This window comes from Gorilla gorilla, chromosome 7 (genome assembly GCF_029281585.2).
Source record: "Gorilla gorilla gorilla isolate KB3781 chromosome 7, NHGRI_mGorGor1-v2.1_pri, whole genome shotgun sequence".
NCBI classification, from domain to species: Eukaryota; Metazoa; Chordata; class Mammalia; order Primates; family Hominidae; genus Gorilla; species Gorilla gorilla.
In genome coordinates this window covers 135876911-135896184 of record NC_073231.2, presented here as the reverse complement: position 1 = coordinate 135896184, position 19274 = coordinate 135876911, and the positions used below count along the sequence as shown (strand labels likewise).

Genomic DNA, 19274 nt, shown 5'->3' with positions numbered 1-19274 from the left:
CGCCCGCCACCATGCCCAGCTAATTTTTGTATTTTTAGTAGGGACAGGGTTTCACCACATTGGCCAGGCTGGTCACGAACTCCTGACCTCAGGTAATCCACCTGCCTCGGCCTCCCAAAGTGCCAAGATTACAGGCGTGAGCCACCACACCTGGCCAAGCCTATTAAATTAACAAATGCTCTGGATAATGAGACCGGGCACTTGGTAGGCATCTTAACTCAACGATAGGATGTGTTAAGTAAAAGAATGATAATTCCAATCTCAAGAACCTTCTTTAACATGCTTAAAAGAACTAACCTTTTAAGCGTTTAGAAAGGTGAACACCTGATATGCTAATTACAGTTCATTCCCATCTATTCCTGAAGCCAGGCCTCTAGAATCAGGCATTATATAGCCCTTCTCAATAGCATGTGAATACCTGTAAGTATTAATTCTGCATTTCATACACATTTGCTATAATGTAGACTTCCTACCTTAGAGAGGCTCTGGCTTGGAACTAATAAACTAGCAGATAACCTGCACGAAAGTAGCGTGCTGCGTGGCATACTGAGAGCGTCAATAGATGCTTGTTGTTGAAGGGTTGATGCCACAGAGAAAATTGAACCAGATGCTACCCTTGCCAACAGGTAAGTGAAGAGACTACTCTCATTAATCAAAGTATATGCAGTAGTTTGAGAGTAACAAACTAAGGCAGATCAGTCTGTGTCAAGCCAGACCATGGCTGCCTAGACAGCTGTGAACTCCTGAGAAGCCTTTCAAGCATCACCTTCTCCTCTTCCAAGAAGCCTTCTTTTCTGTGCCACACAAAAGAGACTATGGTGGTCGGGCATGGTGTCTCATGCCTGTAATCCCAGCACTGTGGGAGGCCAAGGCAGGCAGATCACCTGAGGTCAGGAGTTCGAGACCAGCCTGGCCAATATGGTGAAACCCTATCTGTACTAAAAATACACAGAATTAACCAGGCTTGGTGGCCCGTGCCTGTAATCCCAGCTACTCAGGATTCTGAGGCAGGAGAATTGCTTGAACCCAGGAGGCAGAGGTTGCAGTGAGCCAAGATGGCACCACTGCACTTCAGCCTGGGCGACAGAATGAGACTCTATCTCAAAAATACATACATACATTTTTTTAAAAAAAAAAAAAAAAAAGAGAGAGACTATGGGCCGGGCATGGTGGCTCACACCTGTAATCCCAGCACTTTGGGAGGCCGAGGCGGGCGGATCATGAGGTCAGGAGATCGAGACCATCCTGGCTAACGTGGTAAAACCCTGTCTCTACTAAAAATACAAACAAAAATTAGCCGGGTGTGGTGGAGGATGCCTGTAGTCCCAGCTACTTGGGAGGCTGAGGCAGGAGAATGGCGTGAACCCGGGAAGCAGAGCTTGCAGTGAGCCGAGATTGTGCCACTTCTCTCCAACCTGGGCCACAGGGTGAGACTCCGTCTCAAAAAAAAAAAAAAGAAGAAGAGAGAGACTATAGTTCTTCCTCATAAGGCCCAATCCTGCCCCGTACTTGTCTCATCCTAACATTGAGCCAATCTTGCTGATTTTCAGAGTCCTCAACTGAAAAATAAGGAGTAAGTGTCTACCTTGCTTAGAGAGCATGAAATAATGTCTATGAAATGACTGGCACGTAGTGAGCATTCAGTAAATACAAGTTTGTTCAATCCTCCTGCATGTTTTCAGTTTAACAAACATTCTGGGCACTGGAAATGTAAAGAAGAAGGAAGAAGTACCTCCCACTCTCAGGGCTCCAGGGAAAGAGGACACAGTAGAATGTGCCCCTGGGGCCAGTAGGGAGTATTCCTGGAGGAGCAGGAAAGAGAAGTGCTGTTCACAGCTTCAGAGAGAGGATTAGGGAAGTCTTCAATGCACTCTTCCAGTTAGGAGCAGAACTCCTCAAGGATAAGGGCTGTGAATGAGCTGCCTTTGCATCCCTGGCACAGAGGAGGTCAGTACTCGTCAAATGCATAAACAACAGCAGAAAGAATCAGTGAAAGCATGTCCCAGAAATAGGTGGCCAGGATAAGGAGGGGACATTTATAAAACTAAACCAGATGTCCACAGGTGTGATAGTTGACTTGCTGAAAATCTAATAAATGCAGCAGTTGTGCCCAGACACAGCTGTGTATGCATTTTAGACATTTCTCCAACTTTCCTTGGAGATCTGTGGCAGTAGATAGGAAGAAGAGTAGAAAGGGTGAAGACTTGCTCGGTATATGACAGCTCCTGCCACCATGAAAGTACACTACTGCATGATTCAGACTCGCATGGGAAATATTTTCCTATCAGTGGCATTATTCATATATTGATGACTTTACAGTTTCCTGCGGTTTTTTATCTCATGGGAAGACAGTCATTAGAGTAGCTTGATATTAAAGCTTCTCATAGGCTGTCACCCTTGATTCGTGTTTTGTTTTAGGGTGTTTTTTTCGTTTGGGTTTGGTTTGCATTTGGGTTTTTGGCCTTTTTAAATCCTTTCCCCCTGTCCTTTGTAAGGCATTGCACGTGAATCACCTAGTGCTGGCCCAGAGTATCATCTGTGATTTTTGCCCTGAATAGTGACCTTGACTGAGGCTCTCTAGCTAAGTCACCTGACTGCCAGGGTGTGGAAAGGGAAGCAGAGGAAATCCTTGTTGTGCCTCTGGCATTCAGGGGTGGATGAGTAATTGTTAAAGAATCAGCCCTAAGTCTCTTGAATCCTGGTACTTTCTTCTTAATTATCAGTGTCGTAGAAGGAGGTGGAAGGACAGATGGATAGCTAATGCTGTTTCCTGTGTGGAAGTCAGTTGACACAGCAGTGTGGCACATATCATGCCCGGACACCAGCCTGTCCTGTAATCCTGGCCAGCCCTGCTGACTTACACTAGTGTCCCAGCACACTCTACTCCACCATGCCTGTTTCTCCATCTGAATGTGGAGATAACAGCTCCTCCGTTCTACACTGAGTCCTTCTTTGTATAAATATACGGTTAATTACTTTTTAAAGTAATTAACTTAAGCTTTCCACTCTTTTAAGCTTTATACTATGAAAACCATTAGATCAGTTAGGAGGAATAAGTTCAAGAGATCTGTTGTACAACCTGGTGCCTGTAGTTAATAATGTACTGTATTCTTGAAAATTGCTAAGAGAGTAGATTTTAAATGTTCTCGCTACAAAGAAAAAGATGCATACGTGAAGTAATGCATCTGTTAATTAGCTCAATTTAGCTATTTCACAATGTACAGTTATCCCATGCCAAAACTCCAGGAATGCTCAAGTGCCTTATATAAAATGGTGCAGTATTTGCATATAACCTACACACATTCTCCTGTGTACTTTAAATCACCTCTAGATTACTTGTTATACCTACTACAATGTAAATGCTATGTAAATGGTTGCTATACTATATTGTTTGTTTGTTGTTATTGTTGTTGGATTGTTATTTTTTATTGTGAGTTTCTTTTTTCTGAATATGTTTAATCCAGGGTTGGTTGAACCTGCAGATGCAGAACTCCCAGATACAAAGGTCCAACTGTATACATATTTCAAAACAATATGTTATACATAATAAATATATATGTTATCAATTAAAAATAAATTTAAAAAAGAAAACTATTAGAAAGTGATCAAATCTTCATGTATATTGTCCCAAGTTGGATAGATATAACTTTTGTCATTACCCTTCCTATGTGGCAGCTTAGAATGTGTAAATTATGTTTCTAAAGACAACTTTTTCAGAAACTGTCAAGATAATTTTTAAGCCATCTTCTAGGTCTTTTTTTTTCTTTGAAACTTCAGTTATACTTTTATTTGGTCTCCCATTGTAAGAGACTTTTGGTTTTTCTGTGTGTAACTAAAAACCAGATATACAAGTATATTGAAAAAACATCCTCTTGACTTACACCATGAATTATCTTTATAGTCATTGTTTGAAATGCTTGTTTCCCGGTGCCATAAAGAAATAGCCCTTGAACATAAATTTAATTTTTTCAGCAAGGCCGTTTTTATACTTTCTGTAGAAAGGGTACACTCGCCAGCAGTTTTGCCACGAGAGTACACTGAACAAATGAGACAGGATCATTTATAACCTGACGTGTCCATCCTGTTGCTGTGTCCAGTTTCCACTGGCTATTTTGTATTTGTCCTGATAGGCTAGTAACTTAGAACTTTTTAAAAGAGTTGCAAAGGCAGAGAACAAAGGACGGAGGAAGTAACTTGTGGAATGCTGAGAAAGGTAAAAACACCTTCAAATAAGGAAGAGGAACAGGCCATGACCTAATGCTTGCTTGAACCAGTATAAGCATGCCAGGGCAAAGATTCAGGCTAAATTGTGGGAACTAAGAACATAAAGTACATTGATTTCTTTATTACGGCTAGCAGAGATTTAAAAATGTTAGCACAGGTCTTTGAATAAATTTTACTTCTAAGAGAAGTTACTATTTATTCCTAATTAGATGGGGAGGAAAGTCTTTGAAGAGGAACCTCTACTGTACTTTTTCAGTTGTGTACTGAGTACCCAGAGTGTGCCGGGCCCTGGCAGGAGAGCTGTGGAGACAGTACAGATCATGCCCTATGGATGCACACAGTCTGGAAAGGAAGAGAAATTGTAGCTGTAATGTATGATAGAGAATATCTAGTGCCATTAAGCCCTGGAAGCTCAGAGATAAGAGTAGGTATTCCAGGGAAGAGGGGATGGATTAGAGAAGGATTCTGGATGAAGTTACATTTGAACTGACCCTTAAAAAAATGAAGATGTAACCAAAACCTGTGGGATACAGTAAAAACAATACTAAAAAGGAAGTTCATAGCAATAAATGCCTACATAGAAAAAGAAAAACATCACTAGGTGCAGTGGCTTACGCCTGTGATCCCAGCACTTTGGGAGGCCGAGGCAGGTGGATCACCTGAGGGAGGTCAGGAATTCAAGACCAGCCTGGCCAACATGGTGAAACCCCATCTCTACTAAAAATACAAAAATTAGCTGGGCGTGGTGGCACATGCCTATAATTCCAGCTACTTGGGAGGCTGAGGCAGAAAATCACTTGAACCCGGGAGGCAGAGGTTGTAGTGAGCCAAGATCGCGTCACTGCACTCCAGCCTGGGTGACAAGAGCGAAACTCCATCTCAAAAAAAAATAAAAAAATAAAAATGTCAAATAACCTAATGGTGCACCTCAAGGAACTAGAAAAGCAAGGACAAACCAAATCCAAAATTAGTAAAAGGAAAGAAAAAAGATCAGAGCAGAAATATATAAAGTTGCAACTGAAAAGACAATACAGAAAAGCAGCAAGTGTTGTGTTTTTTTGAAAAGGTGAAAAAAATTGACAAGCCTTTAGCTAGACAAGAAAAAAAGGGAGAAGACCCAAATAAATAAGATTAGAAATGAAAAAGGAGGCTGATACCACAAAAATACAAAGGTCATTGTGGGAGACTATTATAAATAATGATAGACCAGCAAATTAGGAAACCTAGAGGAAATGGACAAATTCCTGGAAACAACCACCAAGATTGAACCAAGAAGAAATAGAAAACCTGAGCAGATTAATAATAAGTAACAACATTGAATCAGTAATAAAAAGCCTCCCAACAAAGAAAACTCCAGGACCAGATGGCTTTATTACTTGAATCCTGCCAAATCTTTAAAAAACAACTAGGCTGGATGTGGTGGCTCGTGCCTGTAATCCCAATGCTTTGGGAGGCCAAGTCAGGAGGCTCACTTGAGGCCAGAAGTTTGAGACCAGTCTGGGCAACATGGTGAGACCCTGTCTCTACAAAAAATATAAATAAAAAATTACTTGGGCATGGTGGTACCTACCTGTGGTGCTGACTATGTAGAAGGCTGAAGCAAGATGATCACTTGAGCCCAGGAGGTCAAAGCTGCAGTGAGTCAAGATCACACCACTGCACTCCAGCCTGGGTGACAGAGCAAGACCCTGTCTCAGTCAATCAATAAATAGTAAAGAAAAACTAGCACCAATTCTTAAACTGTTCCAAAAAAATTGAAGACAAAGGAATTTTTCCTAACTCTTCCAATGAGGCCAGCATTGCCCTAATACCAAAACCAGACAAGGACACAACAAAAAAAGAAAACTACCAGCCAATATTCTTGTTGAACATAGATGCAAAAAATCCTAACCAAATACTAACAAACTGAATCCAACAACACATCAAAAGATAATAAACCATGATGAAGTGTGATTTATCCCAGGGATGCAAGGATGTTTCAACATACGCTAATCAGTAAATGAGACACACCACATCAACAGAATGAAGGACAAAAGCCATATGATGACCTAAATGGATGCAGAAAAAGCATTTGATAAAATTCAACATCCGTTCATAATAAAAACCTTCAATAAATTAAGTATAGAAGGAACATATCTCAAAATAATAAAGGCCATATGTGACAAACTCACATCTAAATCATCCTGAATGGGGGAAAGCTGAAAGCTTTTTCTCTAAGAACTGGAAGAAGACAAGGATGCCTGCTTTGACCACTCCTGCTCAGATAGTACTGGAAGTAGTCCTAGCCAGAGCAGTCAGGCAAGAGAATGCAATAAAGGGCATCCAAACTGGAAAAGAGGAAGTTAAATTGTTGCTCTTTTCAGATGACATGATCTTCTATATAGAAAAACCTAAAGACGTCACCAAAAAACACATTTAGAACTGATGAATAAATTCATAAAGTGACAGGATACAAAATCAACATACAAAAATCAGTAGTGTTTCTATACACCAGTAACAAACTAGCTTAAAAAAATCAAGAAAAAGCCAGGTGTGATGCCTCATGCCTGTAATCCCAGCACTTTAGGAGGATGAGGTGGGTGCATTGCTTGAGCTTAGGAGTTTGAGGCCAGCCTGGGCAACATGGTGAAACCCTATCTCTGCAAAAAAAAAAAAAAAAAAAACCAGGTGTGGTAGCACATGCCTGTAGTCCCCAGCTAGTAGGGAGGCTGAGGTGAAAAGATCGCTTGAGCATAGGAGGCTGCAGTGAGCTGTGATTACGCTACTGCACTCCAGCCTGGGTGACAGAGAAAGACCCTGTCTCAGAAAAAAAAGAAAAATTGAGAAAGCAATCCCTTTTACGATAGCTACCCCCCAAAAAACTAAAAAACCCAGGAATAAATCTAACCAAGGAGGTGAAAGAGCTCTGCAATGAAAACTTATAAAACAGTGATAAAAGAAATTGAAGGGGACAATTAAAAATGGAAAGACATCACATGCTCATGATTGGAAGAATTAATGTAGTTAAAATGATCATACTACCGAGAGCAATCTACAGATTCGATGCAATCTCTTTCAAAATACTAATGACATTCCTCATAGAAACAGAAAAAAGCAATCCTAAAATTCATATGGAAACACAAAAGACTTCAAATAGCCAAAGTAATACTAAGCCAAAAGAAAAAAGCTGGAGTCATTACACTACTTGACTTCAAAATATACTACAAAGCTATAGTAACCAGAACAGCTTTGTATTGGTGTAAAAACAAACCCACAGACCAGTGGAACAGAACATAGAACCCAGAAATAAATCCACATATTTATAGCCAACTGATTTTTGATAAGGGTGCAAAGAACATACATTGGGGAAAGGATCCTTCTTTAATTTGCTGAGAAAGCTGGGTATTTCTCAACTCAAGATGAATTAAAGACTTAATACCTGAAACTATAAAACTACTAGAAGAGAGCATAAGGGAAACACTTCAGGACATTAGTCTGGGCAAAAATTGTATGTGTAGCACATCAAAAGCACAGGCAACAAAAAAATAGACAAAGCAGACGATACCAAACTAAAAAGCTTCTGCCCAGCAAAAGAAACAATCAGAGCAAAGAGACAACCTGTTGAATGCAGAAACTATCTGCAAACTATTCATCTTACAAGGGATTTGTATATCCGGAATATACAAGGAACTCAATTCAGCAGCAAAATAATAATGATAATGTGATTTTAAAATGGTCAAAGGATCTGAACAGACATTTCTCAAAAGAAGAAGTAGAGGCCGGGTGTGGTGGTTCATGCCTGTAATCCCAGCACGTTGGGAGGCCGAGGTGGGTAGATTGCCTGAGGTCAGGGCTTCGAGACCAGCCTGGCCAACATGGTGAAACCCCATCTCTACTAAAAATACAAAATTAGCTGGGTGTGGTAGCATACACCTGTAATCCCAGCTACTCAGGAGGCTGAGGCAGGAGAATCACCCGAACCTGGGAGGCGGAGGTTGCAATGAGCCGAGATCACACCATTGCACTCCAGCCTGGGCAACAAGAGTGAAACTCCGTCTCAAAAAAAAAAAAAAGAAAGAAAGAAAAGACGACATATAAATGGCTAATAAGTGTATGAATGAAAAAATGCTCAACATCACTATTCATGAGAGAAATGTAAATCAAAACCACAATGAGATATTATCTATTTCCAGTTAAAATGGCTATCATCAAAAACACAAGAAATAACAAATCCTGATGAGGATGCAGAGAAAGGGGAACTCTTATATAACGTTGGTTGGAATGTAAATTAGTACAGGTACTAATGAAAAACAGTATGGAGGTTTCTCACAAAACTGAAAATAGCACTGTCATACCACTAAGCAATTCTACTACTGGGTATTTATCCAGTGCAAAGGAAATCAGTATATTAAAGGGATACCTGCACCCCATGTTTACTGCAGTGCTATTTACAGTAGCCAAGATATGGAATCAGTCTAAATGTCCATCAGCAGGTGAATGGATGAAGAAAATGTGGTGTATATATACATATGGAATATTATTCCCATAAAAATGAATGAAATCCTATAGGCTGGGCACAATGACTCACATCTGTAATCCCAGCACTTTGGGAGGCCGAGGCGGGTGGATCACCTGAGGTCAGGTTGCAGTGAGCTGAGATCATGCCACTGCACTCCAGCCTGGACGACAGAGCAAGACTCTGTCTCAAAAAAAAAAAAAAAGAATGAAATCCTTTCATGTGCTGCAACATGTATGACCCTGAAGGACATTATTTTAAGTGAAATAAGCCAGGCACAGAAAGATAAATACTGCATGTTCTCACTCATGTGGGAGCTAAAACAAAACAAAAAAAGCTCAAGCCTGGACAACATAGCAAAACCCCATCTCCACAAAAAGTTTTTCTTAAAAAATTAGCTGGGCCTGGTCGGGCGCAGTGGCTCACACCTGTAATCCCAGCACTTTGGGAGGCCACGATGGGCAGATCACGAGGTCAGGAGATAGAGACCATCCTGGCTTACATGGTGAAACCCCGTCTCTACTAAAAATACAAAAAAAATTAGCCATGCGTGGTGGCAGGCACCTGTAGTCCCAGCTACTCGGGAGGCTGAGGCAGGAGAATGGCGTGAACCTGGGAGGTGGAGCTTGCAGTGAGCCGAGATCTCGCCACTGCACTCCAGCCTGGGCAACAGAGCGAGACTCAGTCCACCAAAAAAAAAAAATTAGGCCTGGTGGTGTACACGTATAGTCCCAGCTACTGGGCAGACTGAGGTAGGAGGATCACTTCTAGAGCCCCGGAAGTTGAGGCTGCAGTGAACTGTGATCATACTGCAGCATTCCAGCCTGGGCAACAGAGTGAGACTGTCTCAAAAAAAAAAAAAAAAAAAAAGCTTATATTAGTAGACAGTATTGAGCTCATATTAGTAGAGAGTATAAGAGAGGTTATTAGAGTTCTGGGAAGGGGTTGAGCGGAGGATGAGGCTGATTAATGGATACAAAATAACAGCTACATGGGAAGGATAAGTTCCTGTGTTCTGTAACACTATAGAGTGACTGGTTAACAGTAATTTGGTGTATATTTTCAAAATCTACAAGCGAGGATTTTGAATGTTCACAACACAAAGAAATGATAAATCTTTGAGATGATGGATATTAGCTACCCTGATTTGATCATTACACATTGTACACATGTATTGAAATATCACTATGTATCCTATAAATATGTACAATTGTGTCAACTAAAAATTTTTTAGGCCTGCATCGTGGCTCACACCTGTAATCCCAGCACTTTGGGAGGCTGAGGCGGGTGGATCATGAGATCAGGGGTTTGAGCCCAGCCTAGGTGGCCAACATGGTGAAACCTTGTCTCTACTAAAAAAATACAAAAATTAGCCAGGCGTGGTGGCAGGCACCTGTAATCCCAGCTACTTCGGAGGCTGAGACAGGAGAATCGCTTGAACCCGGGAGGTGGACATTGCAGTGAGCTAAGATCTTGCCACTGCACTCCAGCCTGGGCAACAAAGAGCAAAACTTCGTCTCAAAAAAGTGTTTAAAGATGAGAATGTGGAAGTGAAGTGATAACTCGGTTATGTCCCTGAAAGTTCTAGCCGGAAAGGATGTGATGCCATTTAGAGGAAGGGAAGCAAGCTGTTGTCAAGGCTGAGAGTCTGGCCTTGAGTCAGACAGAATGGGGTTCTGCCTGGACGTAGCTGCTCATTCGCTGTGACTTGCCAAGTTCCTAAACCCTCTGAGCCTTGGGTCTTTTTATCCTTCAAATGGATAATGTGACAATAATGATAATATTTTACAAGATAAATTTTAAATACTGTGTTTTAGCTCAAGCACATAATACTCAGTAAATGGCAGCTCCAGAAAATGCAAGAAGAGGAGGAAGAGATTTGAAAAGCATGCTGATTATGATTTTAGGAATTAATTTTCATTTTTTGAGGTATATTTGTATATATTTAGGTATAAGTGAATGAATTTCCAGGACATTTTTTCTGGGCTAAGTGGAGAGATTGCCTTGTTGAGTACTGTTTGGGGAGATATTCTCAAACCACCTTCATAGTTTAAGAATATATCGATTTCCCATAAGGGAGCTTCAGTGAGAAGAGAATGTCAGTTCCTGGGAGAGTCTCAGGAGATCGCCGCCACCTTTTGAGAGACTAAATTGTTGGGCCCAGGAATGTGGGACAAGAGCTTTGGCCTGAAAACTGCCCGTGGGCCTGCCAGGGTGAGCATAGTCACTTCTGCAATACACTGCCTGGGTGCACTTCCTGAGCCCTGGCTGTATGCCGGGCACACTTCTGACATAGACCTCAGACAGAGGCATCCCCGAGGCTAAGGACGTTGAGGTGCTCTGGCAGCACATCAGGTAGGTTCAGCGGCAACCACTTGAGTTGAAGGCACAGCAGAATGTCCAAATGGAGTGACCAAGAGGCTATTGGAGATGTGGGAAGGGACCCAGGCATAGCCAGGGTCAGGGATGGGGATGCTGTCTGTGCAGGGAGGGCCGTTAACAAGGGACGACGGTGAAGAACAGATCAGAAGACACATTTAGAACCCCTGGAGAACAGGGCAGGTGAGGAGAGAAGCCACAGAGCAGAGTGCCTTGAGGACAGGCCTGTGTCCAGAGCACAGCACCTGATACCCAAAAGAGAACCCAGAAGTGCCTCGAGAATGAAGGGTGGTGAGAACAGACACCAGTGGGTGTCCACAATACAGTTTTCAAGGACTTTTTTTTTTTTTTTGGAGACTAACTGTGGCTCTGTCTCCTAGGCTGGAGTGCAGTGGCATGATCTCGGCTCACTGCAACCTCCACCTCCCGGGTTCAAGCGATTCTCCTGCCTCAGCCTCCCAAGTAGCTGGGATTACAGGTGTGTGCCACCATGCCCAGCTAATTTTGTATTTTTTGGTGGAGACAGGGTTTCATTATGTTGGCCAGGCTGGTCTCAAGCTCCTGGCCTCAAGTGATCCTCACGCCTCGGCCTCCCAAAGTGCTGGGATTACAGATGTGAGCCACCATGCCCGGCCTCAAGGACTTTTTCTGATCATGGATTATTTAAAAATAAATATGTGGCTTGCCTTCTCACCCTGCAGAACACTAGTCCTGTCATCCATCTCTGTTTAAGGGCAGGGAATGCTTTCTCGTGGAAAACACATGCTCCTAGATGATTCAGCTTCTTTGAATGTGACAGCTGGTGCTAAACTAACATGTAAACCCTCAGGAAGAATGAGGTGTACTCTACCTCCTCTTAGAAGATCTTCTAATTATTTAACCTCAGATTTATTCATAGAAGCTTTGGAAGGCTAGACCCATGTTTTTAAGAAGATATAGACGTTATTTCACATGGTAGCCAATATTAGTGGCAAGTGAGGTTTGGGGCACTTTCTTGTTACTTCCACAGGCCTCTGGCAGAGTTCAGGAGAGAAAATTGCCTCTTAGTCACCTCTGCATCTCTGTCACCACTCACTAATCTTGCCTCCCCACCCTTTTTTGTGTTGCGTTTGATGCTGTGTTCCATTTTATTTTGTTTCAGCTTTCTTTATCTTACCAGAATTGCTTTTTTCCTGACTGAACCAGTACTCAGATTTATTTTGCATAAAAGATCCCTTTTAATGCTGTGGGACTGGTTACTAATTTTGGAAGTCTTCTGAGCTCTTTAAATCTTCAAACATTTTTTTAAGTCTGCATTTCTGGGGTCTTATATATAGTATTTTTCAACCTTATTTTGCGTCATGTCTTGCCAGCCAAGATTTTGTAGCATCTTCCTTTCTGTAGCTTCTACTACAAGACAATAGATAGGTCTGTCTGTGTGTTTGTTTTTCAAGTGTAAGATTATAAACTTGAATATCCCTTTTCACACTTAACACTGTTCCCTCCTGCTAATTCTCCCCACTTGTTTCTGATCAGTCAACCTAAGTGAAATGTATTGGCCTCCTTAAGAATTACTGGCCTGGCCGGGCACTGTGACTCACGCCTGTAATCCCAGTACTTTGGGAGTCTGAGGTGGGTGGATCACCTGAGGTCAGGAGTTCAAGACCAGCCTGGCCAACATGGTGAAACCCCATCTCTACTAAAAATACAAAACTTAGCCGGGTGTGGTGGCGTGCACCTGTAGTCCCAGCTACTCAGGAGGCTGAGACAGGAGAATCCCTTGAATCTGGGAGGCAGAAGTTGCAGTGAGCCGAGATTACACCACTGCACTCCAACCTGGGTGACAGAGTAAAGCTCTGCCTCAAAAAAAAAGAAAGACAAAAGAATCACTGGCCTTAGGCCAGGCATGGTGGCTCACGCCTGTAATCCAAGCACTTTGAAAGACTGAAGCAGGTGAATCACTTGAGGTCGGGAGTTCAAGACCTGCCTGGCCAACATGGCAAAACCCCGTCTCTACTAAAAATACAAAAATTAGCCAGACGTGGTGGCACACATCTGTAGTCCCAGCTACTTGGGAGGCTGAGGCAGGAGAATCACTTGAACCCAGGAGGGGGAGGTCACGGTGGGCCAAGATCACGCCACTGCACTCCAGCCTGGGCAACAGAGTGAAACTCCGTCTCAAAAAAAAAAAAAAAAAAATCACTGGCCTAAAAAGATAGAAGTAGTGGTTGAGTCTTCTAGTTATTCAGTAAATATTTACTCTACACGAAACCAGAGAAAAGCCTGGCCCTAATAGAACTCTCCCAGTCTTACGGGAGAGTCAGGTAACAAGTAAGTAAACAAAGACTTAATTAGAGATTATAATCAGCAATATGAAGGAAGTCAGAAGTATATAACGGCATGGGACGCACAATTCCTTAATTTTTGAAATGATTCAGGAGGTTGGATTTTGCATGGTTTATGGTTACAGGATGCCTCTTTGGTGTACAATCTCTCCTAGAGTCTCATACACATATAATGCAGCGTTGCTCAGAGACATGGCTCCATTAGCATTTTGTCTTTGACAATTTTTGTTTCCTAGCAGGGAACTGCATCTGCATCAGAAAGTCCCTAGATGGCGATAAAGATGAAATTGCTAGAGAACCTCACCATTGTCTATTATCTATTATCCATTTATTTCCAAAAGGAAAGTTACACTTCCTGATACTGAGCATTTGTTGTTGTTTTCCTCATATGCCAAGCGCAGGAAATGCTGCTCTGGCTTTCAGGAACCAGCAGCATCATTTGATGGAGTGAGTGCCTCACCAGTCCTGGACACCTGCCTTATCCCAGCTCTGCCCCTCATGGCTTGTGACTTTAATCATGCCTCTGAGTTCTCGGCTGCAAAATGGGGACAATACTACCTGACCCACATACTTCACAGAGTTAGTATGAAAATGAAGAGGTACAACTATTCATATCCATAAACATTTTTTTTTTTTTTTAATTTAGGCTAGGCGTGGTGACTCACGCCTATAATTCTAGCACTTTGGGAGGGTCGCTTCAGCTCAGGAGTTCAAGGCCAGCCTGGACAACAGAGTGAGACTCTGTCTCTACTAAAAATTTAAAAATTTTTAAAAATTAGGCAGATGTTATGATACATGCCTGTAGTCCCAGCTACTCAGGAGGCTAAGGAGGGAAGATTGTTTGAGCCCAGGAGATCAGGGCTGCAGTGAGCTGTGATCTTGCCACTGCACTCCACGCAGGATGACAAAGCAAGACCTTGTCTCAAAAAAAAATTTTTTTAACGATAAACCTAGGGAAAAAGTCGAGGAATAGCATATATAAACACATTTTGAAAACTACAAAGCATTATACAGATGCAAGGCCATAATAACAATCTCTGTATTGTTACGAAAATAAAATAGTTTCTGAAAGCTGCTGTGACTGATACCCTAATTAAGTGTTGATTTGGGGTAAGCATCAGGCTTCCATTGTGTAATAGAATTACGCAATGGGACAAAGATGTAAATTATATAGCCTGGCAATTTAAACCTAAAGCAGATGATAATTTTACTGAGATTAACAGTATTTACTTTCAGAACTAGCCTATCTTAGAGAAATAATGGTTTAAGTCAATATTGGTAGGGACTAGTAATTGACAGTGGGAAATAGGAAAGCTTACTTTATACCAAGGAAAGAGGCCAGCAGTAATTAGACTTTTTTTTTAATATGAAGAGTGTATAAAGCTCTTTTGGAGCCCTTCTGGATTACTAGGTATCTACTAATCTGTGTTAAACATTCAGTGTGGCAGTGTTCTTAGCTTTCTTTTTTTTTTTTTTTTTTTTTTTTTTGAGACGGAGTCTCGCTGTGACAGGCAGGCAGGAATGCAGTGGCATGATCTCAGCTCATTGCAACCTCCACTTCCTGGGTTCAAGCGATTCTCCAGCCTCAGCCTCCCGAGCAGCTGGGACTACAGGCGTGCACCGCCACACCTGGCTAATTTTTGTATTTTTAGTAGAGACGGAGTTTCACCATGTTGGCCAGGCTGGTCTTGAACTCCTGACCTCAAGTGATCTGCCCACCTCGGCCTCTCAAAGTGCTGGAGTTACAGGCGAGAGCCACCGTGCCTGGTCCAAGCTTTTTTTTCTTAATGTTTACAGAAGCAGTTTGCCATGAACACAGTTAAACCATATACCTTAAATAAAGCAATAGTAGTGAAAGTGCCCAGCATGGAATACCTGGCACACACCAGCCACTTCAATGTCACTTTGAATAAACAAAACTAAGATCAAATACACTACTCCCTTAACAGCTTTTAAAAACGAACCCCATTTTTGTGTGTATGTGGAATATTGCTATCATTCCTGCTGTCTTGTCTTTAGCTCTGGAGAAAGTTGAGTCTTTTTTTTAGTCTATAAAAATCAGTGTCTATATAAATGTTGTTCAGGCTTCCAATATAACAGATGGTTTGGTTTCTAGAGCAAAGGGTTTTTGGATTTCTCTTTTTTGTAGGTAATGCTTTACATCCAGTTCTTTCTTCATTATTTAGAAAAGCCTTAATTTTTTTTTTTTTTTAAGAAAAGTGTCAGGCAGTTTGCTGACTAGAAGAAAAAGTTGTAGAAAGAAAAATTCTATTATATGAATCATTTCATGTTTCAGCTTGTGGCCCAGTGAAGGCTTAGCCTGTACCCTGTTCTTTCTCTGTTGATTTTGCTGGTAGTGGTGTGTGATTTCTCCTTCAGTAGGTTCTGTGATGGTTATAAGGAGTTATTGTTTTAAGATGTGTGTGTGTGTTTGTTTTTCCCGTTGTACCTAAATGACCTAAACTCAGTAGCATTCTGTGTTGACTGGCATTTTGTTCCTAAAAGCACACACTCTTCTTACCTTTGTTGTAAATTTTTCTCTGTTGCCTAGGCTGGAGCGCAGTGGCATAATCATAGCTCAATGTATCCTCGAACTCCTAACTTCAAGTGATCCTCCTACCTCAGTCTTCCAAGTAGCTGAGACTACAAGCACACACCACCACACCTGGCTAATTTTTTAAATTTTTGTAGAGATGGAGTCTTGCTGTGTTACCCAGGCTGGTCTCAAACTCTTGACCTCAAGCAATCCTCGCACCTCAGCTTTCTACAGTGCAGGGGATTACAGGCATGAGCCATTGCACCTGGCCAATTTTATTTTTTTTTAACCAAATTTTTGAAACCCTACTTGTGAGTTATTAGATTGATGGAGTTAGCCATATCCAGCCTTTTGCTTTTGTCTCTGTGTATCATACCACATTCTGATGTGTGGAAGTGATTTCATACTGGCTGTTTTGTATCTGTGAGACTGGGATTAATCTTCCTGCCCCCATTCAATTTCCTTTCTAGGTCCAACTGGCCCACCTTCAACACTCCCTCTAAGCACCCAGACCTCTAGTGGCAGCTCCACCCTATCCAAGAAGAGGCCTCCTCCCCCACCACCCGGACACAAGAGAACCCTATCCGACCCTCCCAGCCCACTACCTCATGGGCCCCCAAACAAAGGCGCAGTTCCTTGGGGTAAGTTATCCTAAAGTCAGGGCCAAAGCTGCTGGGGCCAGGCAGCGTGTGGGGCTCCACTGGGCGGTGGCCTGTTAGCACATTGTGTGCCAAAATGCACACACATGCTGGGTGCTGACTCGGGTATATATGACATGATTCTACCTGTCTCTTAAGGGAAAGGAACATTTTGAAAAATATTTAGGCCATTAAAAACTAAAAGGTGCTGAGCACTTCCTAAATCTTACTCAATTATAATAGCAACTCTGTGAGGTAGGTATTATTAGTCTCGTTTATATATAAGGAAACAGAGGCTCAGAAAAGCAAAGTAATCCATTTTCCTCACAACAGCCAGAATGGTTTTCTTATAAAATGTAAATCAGTTCGTGGTCACTTTTCTCCTTAACACCCTTTTGAGATTTCCTTTTGAGCTTCAGATAAATGCAAGCTCCCTATATCAAGGCCCACAGGGCCCTGCATGATCGGGCTCTTATCTCCTAGACCCTCTCCTGCCACTGTATCTTCAGGGCTGGCCTTCTTTCACTTCTTGGATACACCATCCTCTGCCTCCTGAGGGCCCTCCCACTCCCTGGAACTCTGTCATGCTTTTTGAACAGCTGCTTCCCTTTCATCCTTGAGTTCTCAGCCGGCATGTCTATCTCCCCCGCCCTCCAACGCAGCTTCCTCCCTACCTGTTTTCCCCCAAACACCTTATCACAGAATGTAAGCCGCCCCACTAAAATGTAAGCTCCATGAGAGCCAGAACCTTGTCTTGGTCTTGTTCTCACCAGTGTTTACTGGAACCGTGCCTGGCATATAGTGAATATTCAGTAATCACTTGAGAATGAATAAATTTGCCCAGAGTCAGCTTGTTAATCACTTCAGTGACATTGACTGCACATGACAAATTCCCATCTACAAGGGACATAATTCCCATCTTTACTACTAGCCTGCTAGCGACTTAGGAGTCACCCCATCACGAAACAGGGTCTTGGCCCATGACAGACACTCACAGAAACTTTGCTGAATAAATTTGTTAGTTTGTGTGTCTCACCTCTTCCTGCTGTGGAGTTTCATTGTGGCTTTCTTCATATTTTTTGTGTTTCGAGTTTTGGGGGAAAGTTAATATTGTCCCGTTGCTGATTGTCACCTGTTCACCATCTGGCCCAGACACCCCGGGTTATGTGTGTGCAAGCATGTGTGTGCATTTAGCCGTTCATTCTCTGACTCTGTTTGCTTACTTGAGGCACTTACTATGCCTCTTGCTTGGGCCTTCTCAGTCCATATGCTCATGGAGTTCATGGTGTAATGCAGGACACACGTGGGTAAATCATTAGAGCACATGTTCTTTACTATCAGGATAGACATGTTGTCTAAACACTAGAAATGCCAGAAAACTGAATGTCAGACTTTAGAGGAAAGCCAGGGAAGGTTTAGAGAGGAGGAGACATTGGAGTTTGGTGTTAATGAATTAGTTCCCACAAGCCAGGCAAGAACAATTGAGGTGTGCTAGCACATATGTACATAAAGACTAAGGATGTCCGTGACATTTTCAGAGGCTGCTGTGTAAGGCCTTCAGGATCCCCAGATTTCATCAAAAAGGCCTTTCCCCCAAATAACATTCCATGAAAGTCACAAGTTTCACATCAGCGTTTCATATCACAAATTAACCTCCTTTCCAAATTTCTCTAAGTTTTAATCCTCTTGTTTAAGTGGCTTTATTTCTTAAGGTTTGAAGTGCCTTTATTCACATTGTATAGACTCGAACATTCCTCAAATAAATTTACCAAATTTCTGCTTTCTGGCTTGAAAATCATCACTTTTTTAGATTTTCACATCACTCAAGAGCAAGACTAGCAGCTGGCCGTTTTTCCCCCCATTGTTGATGGGTCAGGGAGCATTTTTTATTAAACAAAATTTACTTTAAAAGAGTGCGTGACAGTGAGCTGGGAGCCTTATAACCTTTTCCAGATGAGGACGCTGTTCTGTCTGTCAGTTTCTCACCAGCTAAGAGCCTCTCACCTACAACCAGCCTTGAAGGACAAAAATCATCATCTGTCCTCAGCCACAGTGACAGTTCGCCACGTGGCATGGACTTTTGATTGTTGAAATCAAAATTTTAAATTTAAAAAACAATTTAAATTTTTTTTTAGTTTTGATTTTAGAAAGCATATGTTGGTGTACATGCATGTATGTGAGATATACTGTCTACAGACACAGGTCAGTAATGGGCATGTATGTGTGGGTGCATTCATACACGGCTGGACTTCTCCTTAGAAAGGTTATAGTTGCTCTGCTCCTAGTGCTTGAGGTCTGTGTTGTATTATTACTGCTTGGTTTTATCCCTTCCCGCCTCCTGCTGACATTGTATTGTAGAAGCCAAAGGCAAGGCCCAGACAGGTCATCAGCAAGGCACTTAGGGGATCAACCTCCTAGGCAACCTTCCTCTCTGATGCCTGCAGCTTTCGTCTGTGGACGCACCTTTCCAACGCTCTTATGTTCCCCTAAACCTCCCATCTCTCCTCAGCCCATGAGGATCAGGGCCTTTGAACTGTGAGAGATCAGGACTGGGAGGTAGACACCAGGCATGAGCAGGTAGTAAAAGAACAGCCCCTTAGCTCTCACCAGGCCTTACCTCTCCACCCCCAAAGCTGAACATGTCTGCCATCTTGAGGTACACCACATTCCCCAAAGTT

General features: G+C 42.3%; 1 protein-coding gene across 6 annotated transcripts in view; it reads left to right on the top strand.

The window, feature by feature from the left end:
- The window catches only part of ASAP1 (ArfGAP with SH3 domain, ankyrin repeat and PH domain 1), a 392411-nt gene that overhangs the window by 336036 nt on the left and 37101 nt on the right, over positions 1-19274 (top strand). For 3 of the 6 annotated variants that reach the window (XM_019032530.4, XM_055349230.2, XM_019032531.4), the window contains one exon: positions 16429-16599. The exons of the other annotated variants lie outside the window; for them this stretch is intronic. In XM_019032530.4, coding sequence (XP_018888075.1) covers positions 16429-16599 — 171 coding nt within the window. The remainder of the gene's footprint in view (positions 1-16428; positions 16600-19274) is intronic. 6 annotated transcript variants of the gene reach the window in all.